Source organism: Vigna umbellata, chromosome 1 (assembly GCF_029865625.1).
Source record: "Vigna umbellata cultivar VRB3 chromosome 1, Vumbellata_1.0, whole genome shotgun sequence".
NCBI classification, from domain to species: Eukaryota; Viridiplantae; Streptophyta; class Magnoliopsida; order Fabales; family Fabaceae; genus Vigna; species Vigna umbellata.
This window is the reverse complement of record NC_142165.1, coordinates 42,151,282-42,168,549: the sequence shown is the minus strand read 5'-3', so window position 1 is coordinate 42,168,549 and position 17,268 is coordinate 42,151,282. Positions and strand designations below refer to the sequence as shown.

General features: G+C 30.1%; 3 protein-coding genes across 7 annotated transcripts; all 3 read right to left on the bottom strand.

Moving 5' to 3' along the window:
* Window positions 1-118: 118 nt before the first annotated feature.
* On the bottom strand, window positions 119-7,319 carry LOC124824225 (DDE family endonuclease). 5 transcript variants are annotated; one of them, XM_088103180.1, is made up of 13 exons: window positions 7,099-7,319; window positions 6,809-7,004; window positions 6,636-6,722; window positions 6,228-6,302; window positions 5,913-6,010; window positions 5,170-5,413; window positions 4,398-4,495; window positions 3,843-4,077; window positions 3,235-3,351; window positions 2,603-2,665; window positions 2,353-2,526; window positions 2,161-2,213; window positions 119-1,342 (listed from the first exon to the last, which is right to left on the bottom strand). In XM_088103180.1, the coding sequence occupies exons 1-13, from the start codon at window positions 7,201-7,203 to the stop codon at window positions 1,202-1,204; spliced, it is 1,686 nt and encodes a 561-aa protein (XP_087959306.1). In that variant the 5' UTR covers window positions 7,204-7,319; the 3' UTR covers window positions 119-1,201. The 5 variants fall into 5 exon arrangements, with proteins under 5 accessions (XP_087959306.1, XP_047152587.1, XP_047152588.1 ...); XM_047296631.2 differs by having other exon boundaries at window positions 4,398-4,516; window positions 7,099-7,318; XM_047296632.2 differs by having other exon boundaries at window positions 2,161-2,216; window positions 7,099-7,318.
* Window positions 7,320-8,787: 1,468 nt separating this feature from the next.
* Window positions 8,788-10,591, bottom strand: LOC124824188 (proline dehydrogenase 2, mitochondrial-like). The gene is made up of 4 exons (XM_047296572.2): window positions 10,048-10,591; window positions 9,263-9,908; window positions 8,927-9,167; window positions 8,788-8,827 (listed from the first exon to the last, which is right to left on the bottom strand). The coding sequence occupies exons 1-4, from the start codon at window positions 10,552-10,554 to the stop codon at window positions 8,788-8,790; spliced, it is 1,434 nt and encodes a 477-aa protein (XP_047152528.1). The 5' UTR covers window positions 10,555-10,591.
* A 1,562-nt stretch (window positions 10,592-12,153) lies between these two features.
* LOC124824185 (bidirectional sugar transporter SWEET4-like) lies at window positions 12,154-15,110 on the bottom strand. The gene is made up of 5 exons (XM_047296567.2): window positions 14,888-15,110; window positions 14,760-14,796; window positions 13,144-13,522; window positions 12,589-12,708; window positions 12,154-12,493 (listed from the first exon to the last, which is right to left on the bottom strand). Exons 1-5 carry the CDS (start codon window positions 14,928-14,930, stop codon window positions 12,323-12,325), a joined length of 750 nt encoding a protein of 249 aa, XP_047152523.1. The 5' UTR covers window positions 14,931-15,110; the 3' UTR covers window positions 12,154-12,322.
* Between the last annotated feature and the right edge of the window lie 2,158 nt (window positions 15,111-17,268).

The window sequence follows — 17,268 nt, the reverse complement described above, 5'->3', positions numbered from 1 at the left end:
TTATCTATTTTATAATCCTAATATATATATATATATATATATATATATATATATATATATATATATAATATTATAAAAGAAATTAAAAGTACAATATAATAATAAGTTGGGTAAAGCGTAAAATAATTGATTCCATTTTTATATGTGATAAACTAACATTTGTCTCATTGAAATAAAATAAATAAATGTAATTAAAAATATTATTTTCACTATTTAAAATAATCCATTATCCCAATAAACAATTATTATACATGGTAATTTGTATGAAAAAAAAGTATCCAATTAACGTAATTTTTTTCATTTATGCTCCACTACGAAAACTTCCTTTTGTTTCATGTTCATCTTTTTGTTCCGTTCTATCTGACCCATTCCATGAAATTACAATCTGAATAAACATTGTATTTGTAATTTAAAAGCGTATTAGAATTTATATACAACTGAATAGTATATATTAAAATAATAATATACATAGGGATCCTTTTTCATAATAAAATAATAATTAAATATAGTAATTAAAGTAAAATTATAAAATATAGAATCACTTAATTTTGTCTTTCCCTATTTTTAGCTTTTTAAAACCTTTTGCTTATTTTTAACTGATTTCGTTTAATTTGTAAGGCAACTTTAAACCAAAATCGATATTTATTTTCTTCTAAAACTTAACTATTCTTTTAAATTAAAATAATTATTTATAATAAAAAATTTATAAAAAATAAAAGTAACTTACAATAAAAGTGTAAAAATTACTTAAATTTACTTTTATAATGGTTAAGATAACAATTTTTTTTTATCATAGTATAGTATACATGTTTTCATCAATATATATAATATTTGAATTATATAAGTGTAGTTGGAATCTTTGCTTTAACTTCAACCTTTAAAATAATTTTGTTGTGAATCTAAAAATTTCTCATTTGAACTCGGTTTCATTCAACACATTCGTCAGATTGAACTTTTGCAATGAATATACTACATAGATAACAAAGCTAATATGTCCAGGATAAAAAAACAGGAGATATATAACATGACATGTGAAAATAATAATAATGCATGCAATAGACCCAACATGACATACTCAATACTTTCCTTAGTAAAAGACATACCCAACTACCCGAGGGTTGCAGCAAGAATATAGATGTCTACGACTTACCTGAAGTAATGCGGACATTAAGCATAGCATGCCTTCAAGATGCATTACCGGTTAAAATCCAAGTTCAAAACTTGGGATTGTTTCCCTTTCACACGAAAACTCCTCATCACTCTTTTCTTCATTGGTAATGAAGCAAGATTGATAACCAGAATCCTTCTCATTCGTATTTGTCTGGGCATCCTTCTGAGAGGGCTACATATTGAAAAGACAAAATTTGAGACAGATGAAGATTTCTCTAATATGAAAAGTCCAACCGTGTTATATTTCAGGAAATTTCGAGTAATATGTTCTAGTTAGCACAGTTTTGACTGATTACGGAAATCCCGTGAATTAAAGAATTATAGTCTCAACGTAGAATGGAGATATATTCTATGTTCTAAAATCGATGTACCTTGCACAAGTATTCCGTCTTAATGCAATGAAATCAAATTCATTTAATCATAAATTTTCAAATATATAGTACAAAAAATACCAACCTAGAAAAAAAATGCGGGCAAAGAATAGTCTATGAAAATACAAACATAACACATCATACAAAATAATATAATACAATGAACTTATAGAACCAACCCCCAACAGTGTATTATTTTAAAATCTTACAAACCCCTATACGATATATTCCGTTATATAACACGAAGAATTATTAGAAACCATAAATATTCACTTCCCAACAGATACGCCTACTCAAATTATCACTCACTTGTGGATACTTATCTCTTTGATGATAGGACCTATGCAAGTGCCTCTTCATAGTTTTTAGAACTCCTAACCCCGTGCATCAACGATATTCATTGATTGATTCAAGTTCTAAGAATGTAGTGGAGATATATTTCCAATGCAAACAATTTTATCTACCCGAAGTGACATAGAAATACGTGTATCAACACTAACACTTCAAACATTCCAAGAATCATCTGCAAGTAATCTCTACATGATATCTAATCATCAAAAGACTAACTTACGAAATACAAGTCACTTTCAGAAAATGCAAACAAAATGGGAGACTATACCTGGTGGGACAATTTGACATTCTCGGTAGATTGGAAACTGTCACCGCTACATGCTGCTGCAAAACCCCACAACCAAGAATTACAAATATCTCAATCTCAACAAGCATAACAAGGAACAGCTGCTGAGAAATATCTCCGAAAATCACAATTATTGTGCTAGAAATCCAGTAAGCCCACCAATTCTAAACTGACCTCCAGACAATGTAATATCAAGGGATTTCGTCGCAGCTGATTCCTTATCCCCAATATTTTGACATGACTTCGCAGCCGCAGCTGATTCCTTATCCCCGAAATTTTGACAGGATTTAGCAACAGTAGCTGATACGTTGTCCCCAATATTTTGACCCCCATTGGGCGATTGGCCTCCTATAGAAATCCCATATAATCACGTCATCATCAGACCATAAGGGACCTCTGTACCTAGTTGGGTTACGTGGCTAACCTGTTACATAACTCTCCCGAGGCTTCAGGTTAGGATTCTGTAAAATGGCCAGTATTTGATCGGCTGCAAAGTAGCAGAAATCAGTTGCAAAGTAGAAATGATGAAATAGTATATTAAAATCAGCAAACACACGTCGCATCCTAGGCTCTGTCATGACAGGGTTTCTAGTGGCCATTCAGTTTTACAGATATCAATAGGACCTCTTATCTATTTTACAAAGTCCACACAATAATATTAACTACTTATCTGTTCCCTCTATTTGTTCCCATAATTCAAAGTTACGGATGCCGATTCTACTATACAGAGATGGAAAAAAGTATCAATCAAGTACATTAGATGATTTGAAAGTCGTCGTTTGTATTAGAAATCATGAATCAACTTAATCCTAATGTCGGATCTTCACATTTATGAAGAAAGCCGTTATCACTATCCTACAAATTGCATGCAAATGAATAAAAAGAATCAACATATTCATATTTATGAAGAAAACAATTATCACTATTGTACAGAATGCTTGCAAATCAATAAAACTGTACCAGCTTCCTATTGAAAACGGAAGGAAAAAGTGATGCAAATGAAACATAAAGATGAGTGTTAAGACTAAAGACTGCAGGCAATTAATAAGTACTAACCATCACGTAAAGGCTTGATTGGTGGGGTTATCCTGTTTGGTTTTATATCTTCTCGTTCGGTAACCAGACAATCCAATCCAGATCCTTTCCCCAGACAGAGTTCACTCGGAGGTTTTCCTGCACGGCATAACCATAAACTTTTGAGAAAGAGAAACGACAGCTCATTCCAGACATACTTTCTGCTTACTTTCCAGGAGTCTGTTTATGGACTTTTGTCGTCATTCATTCTCAATTATTTCCCCATTCCTAGCTTCTCTTTTGTCTTACAATTTTACTTATTTTAAGGTTTGTATTTACCACGCTTTTCCCTTTATAAAGGGCTTAGGAAGAACTTAAGTGGAATTTATCAGACCTTTATGAAAATAGCTTACCACTCCCGTAAACTCCTTCAACTCTTATTTCAATAAGCTTCTTGACATTAAAAAAAGATTTTGTTGCAGTAAGTTGTTATTCATCCAAACACGCATATAAGCAAAACAGAATTTCTTCTCTGCTCCTGAATCATTACTATTCTACATTTAAATTTTGAAATAAACTTCTGATATAAATGGAAGTCGTACATTCATAAAAATTAAGACCAGATATATTTTAATTAGTCAAGGAATAACCTTTAGCAGAAGATGGATTGACCTTGCGGTAGCCATTTTGCCCATGTCCTCTCCTCTCAACATTATCACCATTCCCTCCTTCACTTAACTTCGCCGGAGAGTCATGACTTCCTTCAGGTTCTCCTACTTCAACAAAATGTCCATCAAAATACACCGATTCACCTGTCATTATAATTTCATCTTTCTTTAGGAACCGGCGTTGTAAAGGTCTTTTGTTCAAATCATATAGAACAACCTGAAAAGAGAACATCGAATTACAGAAAGCATAATCAATCATGTAACTCTGTCACACATATATAAAGTAAGGGTGTATTTAAGTGAACAGCTTAGTTAAGCGCTTAATTTTAAGCCTTTACCACGTCAACATGCAAACTAATATAAAAATTTTGGCAATTAAGCTCATTCAAATAATAAGAACTCATAGGAATAAAAAACCAAATAAACTCTACAGAAGATCATCCAAGGATTCAGTTTCAAAGTAAAAGAGATGCACAAAGGACAGATTGAAAAGGTAAAAAATAAAATTGTAGCATGCGTGAAAAGCCGAAAATTAACCTGCTTTCCATATGATCCACAAAGTTCAATGTGTAAAAAACCATCATGGTACTTCTTGGCTTTTTTAGTTAACTCGGTAGTGTACAGGACCCGCCATGCTAAATTGAAAGGAAAGATATCTACAAGTGAAAACTAGATGAAAGTGAAAACTTAATGAAGGTCAAAACAATGACGATAATCAAAACAGAAAACAAATGCAACCTCTGACAAAAGGGACTCTGGATGAAATTGGTCATATTATTCAAGAAAGGATGAGCTCGCGATTCTCTAACTGTTTTGAGTGAATTGATAGAAAATGATATATGTAATAGTTGTCAGGCATATATACATGTGAATGGCGTCCCTCACGTCAGAGCTTATGAATTCTTACAACTCTATATTAAATATAGATTTGCTTTTCTTACAATTTCCTGTTCTGTTAATCGAAAGCATAAATTATGCACTGTATATTCAGTTATACACTATATTAGATCAACATGGTCGACTAAATAGAATAGTTGCATTCATCATTGTGATTTGATTAGAAAATAAGTATCAGCTCATTAGAGCACATCATGTGAAGCATTGGCATGTACAGACTGTAGATTCTACATCTCCCTCTTTCTCTTTTACCTTTTCTTCCTTCAATTTTAAAACAGATATAATAATAACATTTATCTATAAGCATCCAATATTAATAAATAAATAAATAAATAAACAGGAAAAGTAACCGAGTGCCAAAAAACAACAGGCCGTATGTAACCTTTTCGTATCACAATAATTTTGTGCTTACCCCTTTTTTCAACAGTTACATGGGTATCAGTTTGGAGATAAGTTTTCTGTATGTCCGTCTGCGTTCCCTCAACATTAGTAAATTTGTCTCCAGGAACTTTGGAATCTGGTGAGCAACCACCTTGATGCTCACCAATGTCAATCAAATATGAATCAAACGCAATTGATTCGCCGGGTTTTATTACATCATCTTTCTTCAGGAATCTGCTATCTAAGACTTTCTTACTTGTGTCAAACAGCGTAATCTGAAATATATTCACAGAAAGAGGTATTAAGCATTCATTAAAACAATTCTTACATGAGCAGAAGGTTTAGGGACAATAACTCATAAGGTTAAGATATATTAAAATAATAATAAAGCCTGTTGTGCACTTGTGTTAAAGATATTTTCGTATCATCTGAGTTTTTGTTAGCTGTGCCTTTTTCCTGTGGAAACTGTGTTCATTCAATAATTGCTCCATTCATGTGTCCTTCATTGAATCTTGACAATAACTAATACGAGGCTACTCATAGGAATATTTTGTGTACTTTGATTGACTTATTAATTGTAATCAAAATCTTATGCAATGCGGAAAGGGGGGAGGGAGGGGGGATTGGGGGGAATTAATTGCTAAAAATCATATTATCAGAACGAAAACGAATAAAATGGGCTAGAAAGCGCATCTATTAAAATGACCTGACCAATCATACGCTCAGAAGAACATAATTTGAGTTTTTGATAAATGAAATATGTCTAAAACTCACCTGTGCCCCACAGGATCCACGAAGAACTAATCGTAAAAAACCATCATGGTACTTCTTTGCCTTTTGAGTCACTTGTGTGGTGTATAAAACATGCCACTCTAATTGGAAATTGAAAATTATAACATATTTAGAAGATTAAAAAAATGGAAGTTGCTTACACAAAATTATAATGTCCTGCCATCAGTGGCAGGTTGACTTTGTATCACAGCTTTGGAAAAGCTGCATTACCATGTTCTACACAAGGACAATAAATTGAAAGAAGCAACGCAGAATGAGCCCAGCATTTAAATTAAAGTTTTACTAAATGACACTAACCTTCAATACTAGGATTTTGTGCCTGCTGACTGATCTTTGGTGATCCATACTTAACCAGTTCTCTCCTCTTAAATTCTGCAATTTTTACGACTACAATACATAACCAACTACACCGTAGTGCAAAACATTCAAACAACTACAGCAAATAAACTGTCAACATTACTTGTACGTTGTAGCGCTCTAGATCAATGGCACGACATTGAATAAGCAGAAGCACACAAAATGAGACTTGATAATTATAGGAATGATGAATAAATGCTTCATCTATTCCTTTACAATATAGAAGCCAAATTATGACAGTTGAACTTTCAAATAGTTTAAGTTTAAATTTAAAAGCATACTCTATGGGCATAACCATACACTCACAAAGTCTTAGATGCCAAAAACCTGGAAAATTAAGTCACTAACCTCTGATAACTTTTTGTGACGGACTGAGAGGTCTCCGCACACGTCCGACGTTCTCCTTCTCATTCATTCTTGTATGTTTTGAACAGTCTCGTAAACAAACACATAAGCAGCAAATAAGATTGAGGACGTGAAATGCTTCACAAGAAAAATAATGTATATCAGAGAAATCAAACCAGGAGTCCTGAATCTTGAAAAACTCCTGCTTCTCCTATCAACATTCAAATCACATTCAGGCTTTTTGTCTCCCTCCTGATCGCCTATTTCCACAAGGTAACCGTTGAAAACTAACGACTCACCAGAAATTACAGTTTCATCGTTTTTCAAGAGTCGACACTCCAACAATTTCTCGCACTCATCGTACAGAGAAACCTGCACAGCGATTGAGCAGAACAGATTATATATCCCGTCAAAAACTGATTTCGAAAACTTTGGATAATTTGCGGAGAAAGAGTGGATACAATACCTTGCTGGTGGAAGTGTGGAACTCTAGGAATCCATCTTGATACACCTTGCGTTTCTGCTTAATGTGTTTTGTGTAGGTCACCGTCCAGCGTTTCGAGTCCCCCATTCACGCTGATGGAGCTGAACTTAGATGCAGAGCAAGTAGAGGGAAATGACGGTGTTCTTCACTCTTTGCTCTCTAAAGACCCTAACCCCCTTCAATCTTTCATCGGATGAATTCGCGGAGTTGGAGCGCGGGAACACAGAGGATAAATGTTGAAATTATTTATTTATTTAAATGATTTTTGTTATGCATAAATTTTAATTTTTCACTTATTATGTTTTTTTTTTAATTTTTAATGTTATTGTTATAATTCGTACTTATTTAAGTATTATTTATTAACTAATTATTATTAATATTTAATTTTTTTATTAATTATTATTTGTTTTGATATTTATTATTATGTAATTATATGTTTTTCTTTTTATATTTGTTTGCTTTTATAAACCATATATATAATATAATTTATTTTGGATATAATTTTGTTAAAAAATAATTAACTCATCATTAATTTTTATTTGATTTTAATAAATAAAGTGTAAAAGCATAAAATGGGAGGTGCAGGTGAAATAAGTAAAGTACAAGGAGCACCACTCTAACATCTATTTTACTCTTCAAAAATATATTAATCCTAAATTGTATAATAATTAAAATTAAAATTAGTAGTTTATTTTTCGCCCATCATTTCTGTAAATTTATTCAATACGACCATTTTTATTCAAAAGTTAATTATATTTGTCTTTATTCAAGTATTACGTAAAAATTGGTGTTAATAAAAAAAGAACATTGTGGATAATGTAAAATAATACATCTGGTCTCAATGACTTCCATATTATCCAATAAGTTTTTTATTAAAAAAAAGTTACTTTTAGTTTTGTAATTTTATATTAATAGTAATATTATTTTATATGAAGCACAAAAATTTATTTTTGTGATAACTGAAGACAAATAAGCAAAACTGTGATATGAGATAATATAATAATCACTCAATCCGTTGATTAAAAAATTAAACTTCAAAAAGCTTAATGCATAAATATAAAAAATTCATGTGTTCACGGGGAAACAATTTAATAAATATTCTATTAAAATATTTAAATTTAAGGAAATTTTAAAATTAGTTATACCTTCAGTGAGAAATCTTTTGTATTAAAATTAAATTAATAGTCCAACTTGATTTAAAGCTATATTGAGAAAGTTGATTTTCTTATATATAATGTTTTATATGTTAGTTTTCTTAAAATTTATATTAACTAACACTAGAAAAAAAAAGTCTAAACTATAACCAAATTTTAAAGACAAAATATTACTATTGTAACCAATTTAAACATAAATTTATGAATTAAAAATTATTAATATTTAAAATAGTATTTATTATAAATAAAAATTATAATTAAGTTATGAATTGATCACTAAATTAGTCTTTAATATTAGTTATCAAAATATTAATTACTAAAATAATTAGTTTCTAACTTGATACTTTCCTAATTTATGCAAACGATCATTGCATGAACAAACGCTTAGTTACATTTCCAACAAAAGTACCAATACAATGCATATTTCACTTCACTGAATGCACAGTTCCATCAAATTACAAAAACATTCTAATTTATACTAAGTCAATGAGTCCTGCAACACGGCTTCATGCATTAATTAGAACACTAAAGCTTTCAGTCTCCTTGCCAACTCCTTTCTGTTCACCAAGAAATTATGATTATTGTTAGCGTAACATCAAAGAAAATATTTCTCATTTCACGGGTGAAGAGGCTAATGAATAAAAGATTTAGCTTACCTAGTCAATTGCCTATCAAAACCTGAAGCAGCCAAGACCCCTCTGTTCTCTTCAGCTCTTCTAATGAGGTAGGGCATAGTCATTTCTACTGGCCCGAATGGCATATACTTGCTAACCCGAAACCCTGCATTGCTCAACCCGTAGGAAAGTGCCTCTGACATTCCATATAGCTGTGCAAATTCTAGCTTTTGATTCACCTTTTCAACTCCCAATTCATGTGATTTTCCCACAGCCAATTTGCCTGCAAACCATTGTCAATAGTCTCAAACACTTGAATTGGGATACTAAGATTTTCATAAAAATTTAACTTTTATGTCATTACAAATTGAGTAATACCAGATTCAATATTGTGGGTTGCAAGAACAACTGAACCAGGTCCACTGGCAACTTTCTCGAGCATAAATGATGAGCAATCATTGAAGCAATTGTGTGTGTCTTGAATGGTACTGTGAACTGGGGATGCAAATCCGAGAGACTTGGCCAATTTACTCTCTCTGGACATGTAAGCACCCCTCACCAATTTCAACCCCATTGGAACTCCCATTTTTTCTGCTGCCTTTGTTGTCAGCAACAACCTCTCCTTGGCATCTTTCAGGTAAGTTTGAACGGTTCCAAACACAATGGGCTTGTCATCCTTGTTGTGCATGATTGCAGAAGAGTATGTGAAGTAATCAATAGCTGGCTGAACAGTGGTGTCTTCAGCATCGACCAACAAAGGAACATTAGCTTCCTCACATTTTTGGCAAAGTTTATGGAGTCTTTGGTTGGCAAGTTGAAGATCACTCTCTTCTTCAGGGGTCAGGGTCTCTGGTCTTTTCTGTGTGTGGTACAAAGGGCTAGATTCTGCAAAAATTGGGAAGGAATCTTGCTTCCATGGCAAAACGAATGAAGGGTCTTTCTTCTGCCATCGTAGAAGGTCACTAAGTCTTTCTAACAATACCATGGGACATATTGCAGTGATTTTCACAACAACAAAGCTCACCTATCGCATCAAAAATTAAACCAGCCTCCGTAAATTACACATTACAAGGCACAAAGAAAAACTAACGAAAAATATACATAAAAGAAATTACAAAATAGTAGTGCAATGTAGCAGTAGGCCTACAAATAAAGGCACTTACAGAGGATGGTGGAAGGGATTTGGTAAACTCAACACTGTGAAGGAACCCTTGAAGATTCTCATCACACCCCTCATTGTCGAATGCATCTTCCGCCCCATAAGCCAGCATGCTACGCAGCCCGGTATCGTTCAGCGCCAGTATGCTCCTCCCGGCGGCGGCAGCATCCTCGCCGCCGCAATAGTTGGCGTATAACGTGTGGCGCATGGTGGTCATCACGAGATCTCTCAGCATTCCACTCTCAAACACCTTCAACTTCGTCACCCATATTCCCAAGTCCACCATGCAATCCACCGCCATTGCATGTTGTATAGCAGAGGATCGGAGCAACTGTTTCGTCGACACCGACCCAAAGAGCTGCTCTACATCCTCTAAGTTTAGTGTCGTCGCCGCAGAGGACGACGACACGGTGGCGGTGGAGAGGGAGGTATGGCAAGTATTCCGGGGCTTCATTGCGGCGCTGCAATGAATGTTATTGAGGATTCTTCGAGAGAGCACCCGGAATGCCATTTTTGATGAAGGTGTTTGTTGTTGCTGAAAAAATTAACGTGTGTTTAGTTTGTTGTGTTGTGTCTGAAAATGAGAGAACAAATGATGTAATGTTTTATAAGTGCCATAACCTGAGAAGATTGGTACGATAAAGGAAACTACAACGCTTAAACGTTAAGTTGGGTAAGTTGCATGTGTGCATGCGATAAGATTAGGGTAGTCAACTTGGTCTATGTCTTCATTTTTAGTAAACTATATATTAATTTTTTCTTTCCAAACCTTTAATAGTAATGCCAACAAAATTCGATGTAATCACTTCTTAGAATATATGGACCACTAGAAATGTATTTATTAACATATTTTTCGCATTTTCTATTGTTAGTTGATTTATTTTAAAACTATCTTTTTTTTCTAAGACATGTCATTAAAAAGAACAAAAATAGAACTCCAAATACATTTAGTCGATATAGAATAGAGAAAGTGTGAATTAAAAATGTTAAATATATGTATATAAATTTAGAGATGCACATTGTTATCTATTTGTGTATGTTCACATTGGCCAATTCAGATTCTAAGTTTGACTACCGAGATAAAAATGAGTGCTGTAAACTCTTACACTATATTCACAATCTGAAACAGATATAAGAAACATATGTTTATTCTTGCGCAATTAAAACTTTGTGCTTGTTATGTGTCATCTTATTATTTATTAAGTTAAATTGCAAATCATTATAGCCTTTAGTATTTACTATATGAATCCATTTGGTAGTAAACTTTCAAAATTTATTATTGAACTTTAGTATAATGTTTTAAAAGAATTTTAAAATTGATTTAGTTGTATAATATATATATATATATATATATATATATATATATATATATATATATATTATAATTAGTTTTTGATTCGTCGATAATTTTTTTTTTAAAGTAGGAATGACAATGAGCACTAGTGTGTCTTATTTTGGCCTCACATAACATTTAGCCCGCGTTTGTGGACCAGCTTGCCACCACCATAAGAAATTTTTTGTTTTGTAATTTTTTCTTGTCTAAAATATTAAGGCGTAAAATTTTAATAACTTTATTTCTATTTAATTAAACTAGTAGAGATAATAGATTTTATAGTCTATTTCTTAAAATAAGTAATATTTATAATTTTATTATTTATAATTTTTAAGTATAAGCTGGTTGAACATAAAATGACTTTGAACTACGTTGAAGCAAAGAAAAAACACAAATAAGAAAACTACTTTTAAATTAATTAGATCCAAATGAGCGAATTACTTTTAGATAGTCTGGATAAGAAACGCAAATAAACAATTTATTTAGAAGAAACACATACAATGTGTCACGTAGTGTTATTGGATTTTTAAGAATTTAAGTCAATAGAAATTAGAAAAATGATATTTTAATAATTTCTTTACCTTTATTTGATACTCTTTTCTTTTTATTCTTTTTTCTTTTCTAAAAGTACAAAATTTTATTATTTTATAATCATTTTATCTTTATAGCATGTGTTAAATAAATATAAACATATATTACTTTACCATTATTCTAGGGATTATATGCGCTAAATGCGAGCAATCTATTGTTGGCACACACATGTTATATGACCTCCCATCCCAACTAAAAATGCCGATGACAAAGTTTTCATATTAATAAAAGTTGTTAAAATACAGGATCCTATTTTAAACTCATATATAAGCGTTGTTAAGAAACGTTGAAATAACTTGCATCAGAGGAAATCTCTTATTGGAGAGAACAGAGAGTACAAAATTAATAACAATGATCAGTGATTTGGCTTGGATGATGGTTGGGTAGCATTACCCACCACAACATGTGACAAATTCACCTCTTTTGTGGCATTTCTTGCTGCTATCTGTCTCTGAGTGGACTTGTAATAGGTGGCATACAAAACCAGCTGAGCCACCGCAAGCAATGTCCCTAACCCATTTGGTATCTAAAAATCAAAGAATAATACCAAGAATTTATTATTCATTTCATTTAAAACGATAATTTTAAAAATTAAAATTAATAAAAATAATTTATATGTACAGTGATGAATGGGTCGAAACGGATGAGAGCATAAGTGGTCCAAGCCACGCCATTCCCAAAAGATGCGAGAGAGATGAAAAAGGGCATATACTCCACACTCTTGGTCTTGATCACCAGTTTCTGCAGTGAACACAATCAATCATGTAATATTGATACTATAAGTAACATGGTAATGCATGGAAAAGAAGAGTTTTTGCACAAAACTAGACAAATTTATAGTATAAATTATTTGTATACGCAAAAAATTTCAAATTACAAAAATAAATAAGTGGTGGGAATTCATATAACTTCAAATGAAGAAGTCGTGTTCACCCTGACAACAGGATGAGAGGTGAGGTTGTGCACCCCAAAACGATTTTGGAGTATACGACTTCACCTCTACTACGACGTTAGGATGAAATCGTGCAGTCGTGCAGGAACGGGTTTGAAGTCGTATAAGTCCCACGACTTGTCTATTTTCTTAATTTGAAATTTTTTTAGATAAATTGGTAATTTAAACTAAAAATTTGACTAGTTTGTGGAAAAACTGAAAAGAAGAGATAGAAAGAAAATTACCATGACAGATAAGGGTGAAGCATACATCATGATATTGAAGAGAATGCAAACTGTTCCCACAATTTCAGAGCGTTTCTTGAAGGTGTGAACTTGAGTTAATGTGACAAAGGTGAGAGCAGCAATGAAGAGAAGTTCCAACAAAAGGCAGAGGATAACCTTGAGCCTCTTTTTTCCGTCGGAGTAGATCAAAAAGAGTGCGATGAATATGAGTGCAAGAACAGAACCAGAGCCATTAATGGTTACCACCAGAATGCTGTGAGGGTGCACCATGGGTAGACCGTAGAGAGTCCAAACCATGCAGTTCACCACCATAGCTAGGTATGGGATTGCTGAGAACTGCTCCACTGATCGCTTCTTCCATATTTCGATAAAAGTTGGCCTGTCTCAATTTGTACAAGATTATCATCAATAAAATAGCTTGGAATTTCGTACTAATAATATGATTGTAGGATATGTTTTAATGGAGCCAAAATTATTTGGTTCACATAGATAGTGCATACAATAAGGTTAAATATCTATTTGTTTTTAGAAAGAGGGAATAAAAACACATACTTTGTTTATTTTTGTTGAGGTTGAACAAGTAATTTTCTTTTCAAAACAATTAAATAAAAACAAGAGACACAGATAGAGATAGAATAAGACACTTTCGTTTAAGAAATCCTTTAAAATAATATAAAAACAAATTAATAGTTCGCGAACAATGTCTTTTTTGACTTATAAAAAGTGATAAATATAAATATACATCATTAGGTAATATTTAAATGGGAACAAAATCTTTGTTTTCTAATATATATATATATATACTTGACGATATATAAATATATTACTTTATTAATTATAGTATGATCATTGTAACTAACTTTTGATGTTTTTCATCTAGATGTATTAATACCTACTTTTGTTCCTACGTAATATAACATCGATTTCTTTTTTTTAAGAATTAAAATATATTTTCTATTTTTAATATAATTTTGAATAGATTTCTTATTAAATATTTTAGTTTTATCTCTTCAAATAATTTCAATGTATAATAAAAATGGAAATGAAAACGTTAATAAAAAATATATTATCTAAAAGGAACAAATTTTCCTTGAAAGGAAATACGGGGAATCTTTGTAAAGTATCGATTATGGTCTTACTTTCTGGTATGCTATTTTCATGTTATAACTCAATCATGTGTGAGTATGGTCAGCCTCGGGATTGCAACTCTAGTCGGTGCAATTGGATTACCTTAATTATAAAAACATTAACGGTGAATAATATAAAAAAGATTTGTGTTTATCATTTTAATAATTTAAAAAAGAAAGAAACGCAGGGTAGTATTATTCATTAAAAATAAAAAGGTTACGTAATTAAATAGCACTATTACTGTTTTCAGAATTTGAACAATGAAAAAATGGCACAGTGCGATTTCAGCCCATATTAAGTACAGAATTCATGTATTAAAAAAACAAAACTCCATAATTATATTTCACAGGCAACCACTGCATGTTTTGGAAAGACTAATAATAAAACACAATTTTGATTTATTTATCAGCATTAAAAAATCATCAATTTGCATGATCAGTTCCTTTCGTGTATATAATAAAAAGGTAAGACAGAAAGATGAAGCTTACACTGGGGAGAGAAACAAGGCACCAGAAATTACGTTTCCTGAAGTTAAGAAAAAAAGATTATTCATAAGAGAAAAGAAAAAAGAGAACAAATAAAAGGAAGTTTAAGCAGTTGAAGTTGAAGCAGACACCTATGATGCCAACCACTGTTCGAGCAATATCTGCTGTTGTCATGGTTCCAGTTAGCTGAAGAGAATTTCAGGAGAGAAAAAGTACAAGAGAGAGAGATAAGTGTTGTTTGGTTACTGAAACATGTCCTGAGGAATCGGCGAAAGAAGATGAATACGATAAAAGTGAAATTATTGTGTAAATGGAGTTTTGGTGTTGGATTGCCAAACAGCTCTCTTGCAACACCTGTAAGTTTTCTGCTCCTTAAATAGAGCCAGGAATGAGAGACAAGTATGTCTGATTCGCTTTACAATATAATACAAAACACCAACGTTACTGTTTTGCCTTTTTACTTTAAATGAATCCTGTGATTACATTTTTTGTCAAAATATTATGTAATGAAAATACATACATGTAATAAGAATAAAAAATATAAAAATTAATATTTTTAAACAATTAATGAGACAAAAAAGCATCTATATATCTTTGCATGGCAAATGTCTAACCACTCTTTAAAATGCGTAAGCATCTAGCATGCATAAGGGTACTGTACTTATGTTTTTATCAATTAAGAAAACTAAAATGTATAAATAAATAAAAATGTCTGTATAAATTCACAAAAATTTCAAAATTGATTAATATAATTTAATAATCTAAATAATATAATAATAATTATGTTGCATATTATAACATATATAAAATATTATGATTAATATTAAAAATGGAACTTTACATTACTTTTCTTATATATTACTTTTTTTGTAGCAAACATAATACAGAATAGAAAAAGTATTCTATAATTCCAAACACATTTTGTTATTTTGTTGTGTTTGTTTCCGTGTCAATTGGCCCGAAAGTCTTCTTAAATTGGAGCTGTTTTTAATCTTTAAATTTGGATGCATTTTAATCCTAAATTTAAAAAATAATAAATATTATACTTTTAATCTAATTATGTTAAATTTAACATGTTAAATGTTTCATGTTAATATTTAACTTTTTTATCTCGTTTAATATGTTTCTCTTTTAATATCAGTTACAAAACATATTTAACATGTTAAAAACGTAATTAACTTAAAAAGATTATATATATAAGTGTATTTTTAAAATTTAACTTCAAATATATTAAAGTTTCAAACAAATACAAATTTTTTTATCTCATTTAATACGTTTCTCTTTTAATATCAGTTAGAAAACATATTTAACATGTTAAAAACGTAATTAACTTAAAAAGATTATATATATATATATATATATATATATATATATATATATATATTTAAAATTTAACTTCAAATATATTAAAGTTTCAAACAAATACAAATTTTTTTATCTCATTTAATACGTTTCTCTTTTAATATCAGTTAGAAAACATATTTAACATGTTAAAAACGTAATTAACTTAAAAAGATTATATATATATATATATATATATATATATATATATATATATATATATTTAAAATTTAACTTCAAATATATTAAAGTTTCAAACAAATACAATTTTTTTTATCTCATTTAATATGTTTCTCTTTTAATATCAGTTAGAAAACATATTTAACACGTTAAAAACGTAATTAACTTAAAAAGATTATATATATATATATATATATATATATATTTAAAATTTAACTTCAAATATATTAAAGTTTCAAACAAATACAATTTTTTTTATCTCATTTAACACGTTTCTCTTTTAATATCAGTTAGAAAACATATTTAACATGTTAAAAACGTAATTAACTTAAAAAGATTATATATATATATATATATATATATATATATATATATATATATATATTTAAAATTTAACTTCAAATATATTAAAGTTTCAAACAAATACAATTTTTTTTATCTCATTTAATATGTTTCTCTTTTAATATCAGTTAGAAAACATATTTAACACGTTAAAAACGTAATTAACTTAAAAAGATTATATATATATATATATATATATATATATATATATATATATATATATATATATATATATTTAAAATTTAACTTCAAATATATTAAAGTTTCAAACAAATACAATTTTTTTTATCTCATTTAACACGTTTCTCTTTTAATATCAGTTAGAAAACATATTTAACATGTTAAAAACGTAATTAACTTAAAAAGATTATATATATATATATATATATATATATATATATATATATATATATATATATTTAAAATTTAACTTCAAATATATTAAAGTTTCAAACAAATACAATTTTTTTTATCTCATTTAATACGTTTCTCATTTAATATCAGTTAGAAAACATATTTAACATGTTAAAAACGTAATTAACTTAAAAAGATTATATATATTTATTTTTAAAATTTAACTTCAAATATATTAAAGTTTCAAACAAATACAATTTTTTTTAACTCATTTAATATGTTTCTCTTTTAATAT

Coding starts and splice junctions, on each gene's coding strand:
- LOC124824225 (XM_047296630.2), bottom strand. CDS start 7,203: ATGGGGGACTCGAAACGCTGGACGGTGACCTACACAAAACACATTAAG. Junction 4,517..5,169: donor TGTAACTGTTGAAAAAAGGG/GTAAGCACAAAA, acceptor TTTCACTTGTAG/ATATCTTTCCTTTCAATTTA. Junction 4,078..4,397: donor GTGGATCATATGGAAAGCAG/GTTAATTTTCGG, acceptor TTCTCTTTTCAG/GTTGTTCTATATGATTTGAA.
- LOC124824188 (XM_047296572.2), bottom strand. CDS start 10,554: ATGGCATTCCGGGTGCTCTCTCGAAGAATCCTCAATAACATTCATTGC. Junction 9,909..10,047: donor AATCCCTTCCACCATCCTCT/GTAAGTGCCTTT, acceptor TTGATGCGATAG/GTGAGCTTTGTTGTTGTGAA. Junction 9,168..9,262: donor AACCCACAATATTGAATCTG/GTATTACTCAAT, acceptor AATGGTTTGCAG/GCAAATTGGCTGTGGGAAAA.
- LOC124824185 (XM_047296567.2), bottom strand. CDS start 14,930: ATGACAACAGCAGATATTGCTCGAACAGTGGTTGGCATCATAG. Junction 14,797..14,887: donor AACAGTGGTTGGCATCATAG/GTGTCTGCTTCA, acceptor TCTTAACTTCAG/GAAACGTAATTTCTGGTGCC. Junction 13,523..14,759: donor GCCTTGTTTCTCTCCCCAGT/GTAAGCTTCATC, acceptor AAATTGAGACAG/GCCAACTTTTATCGAAATAT.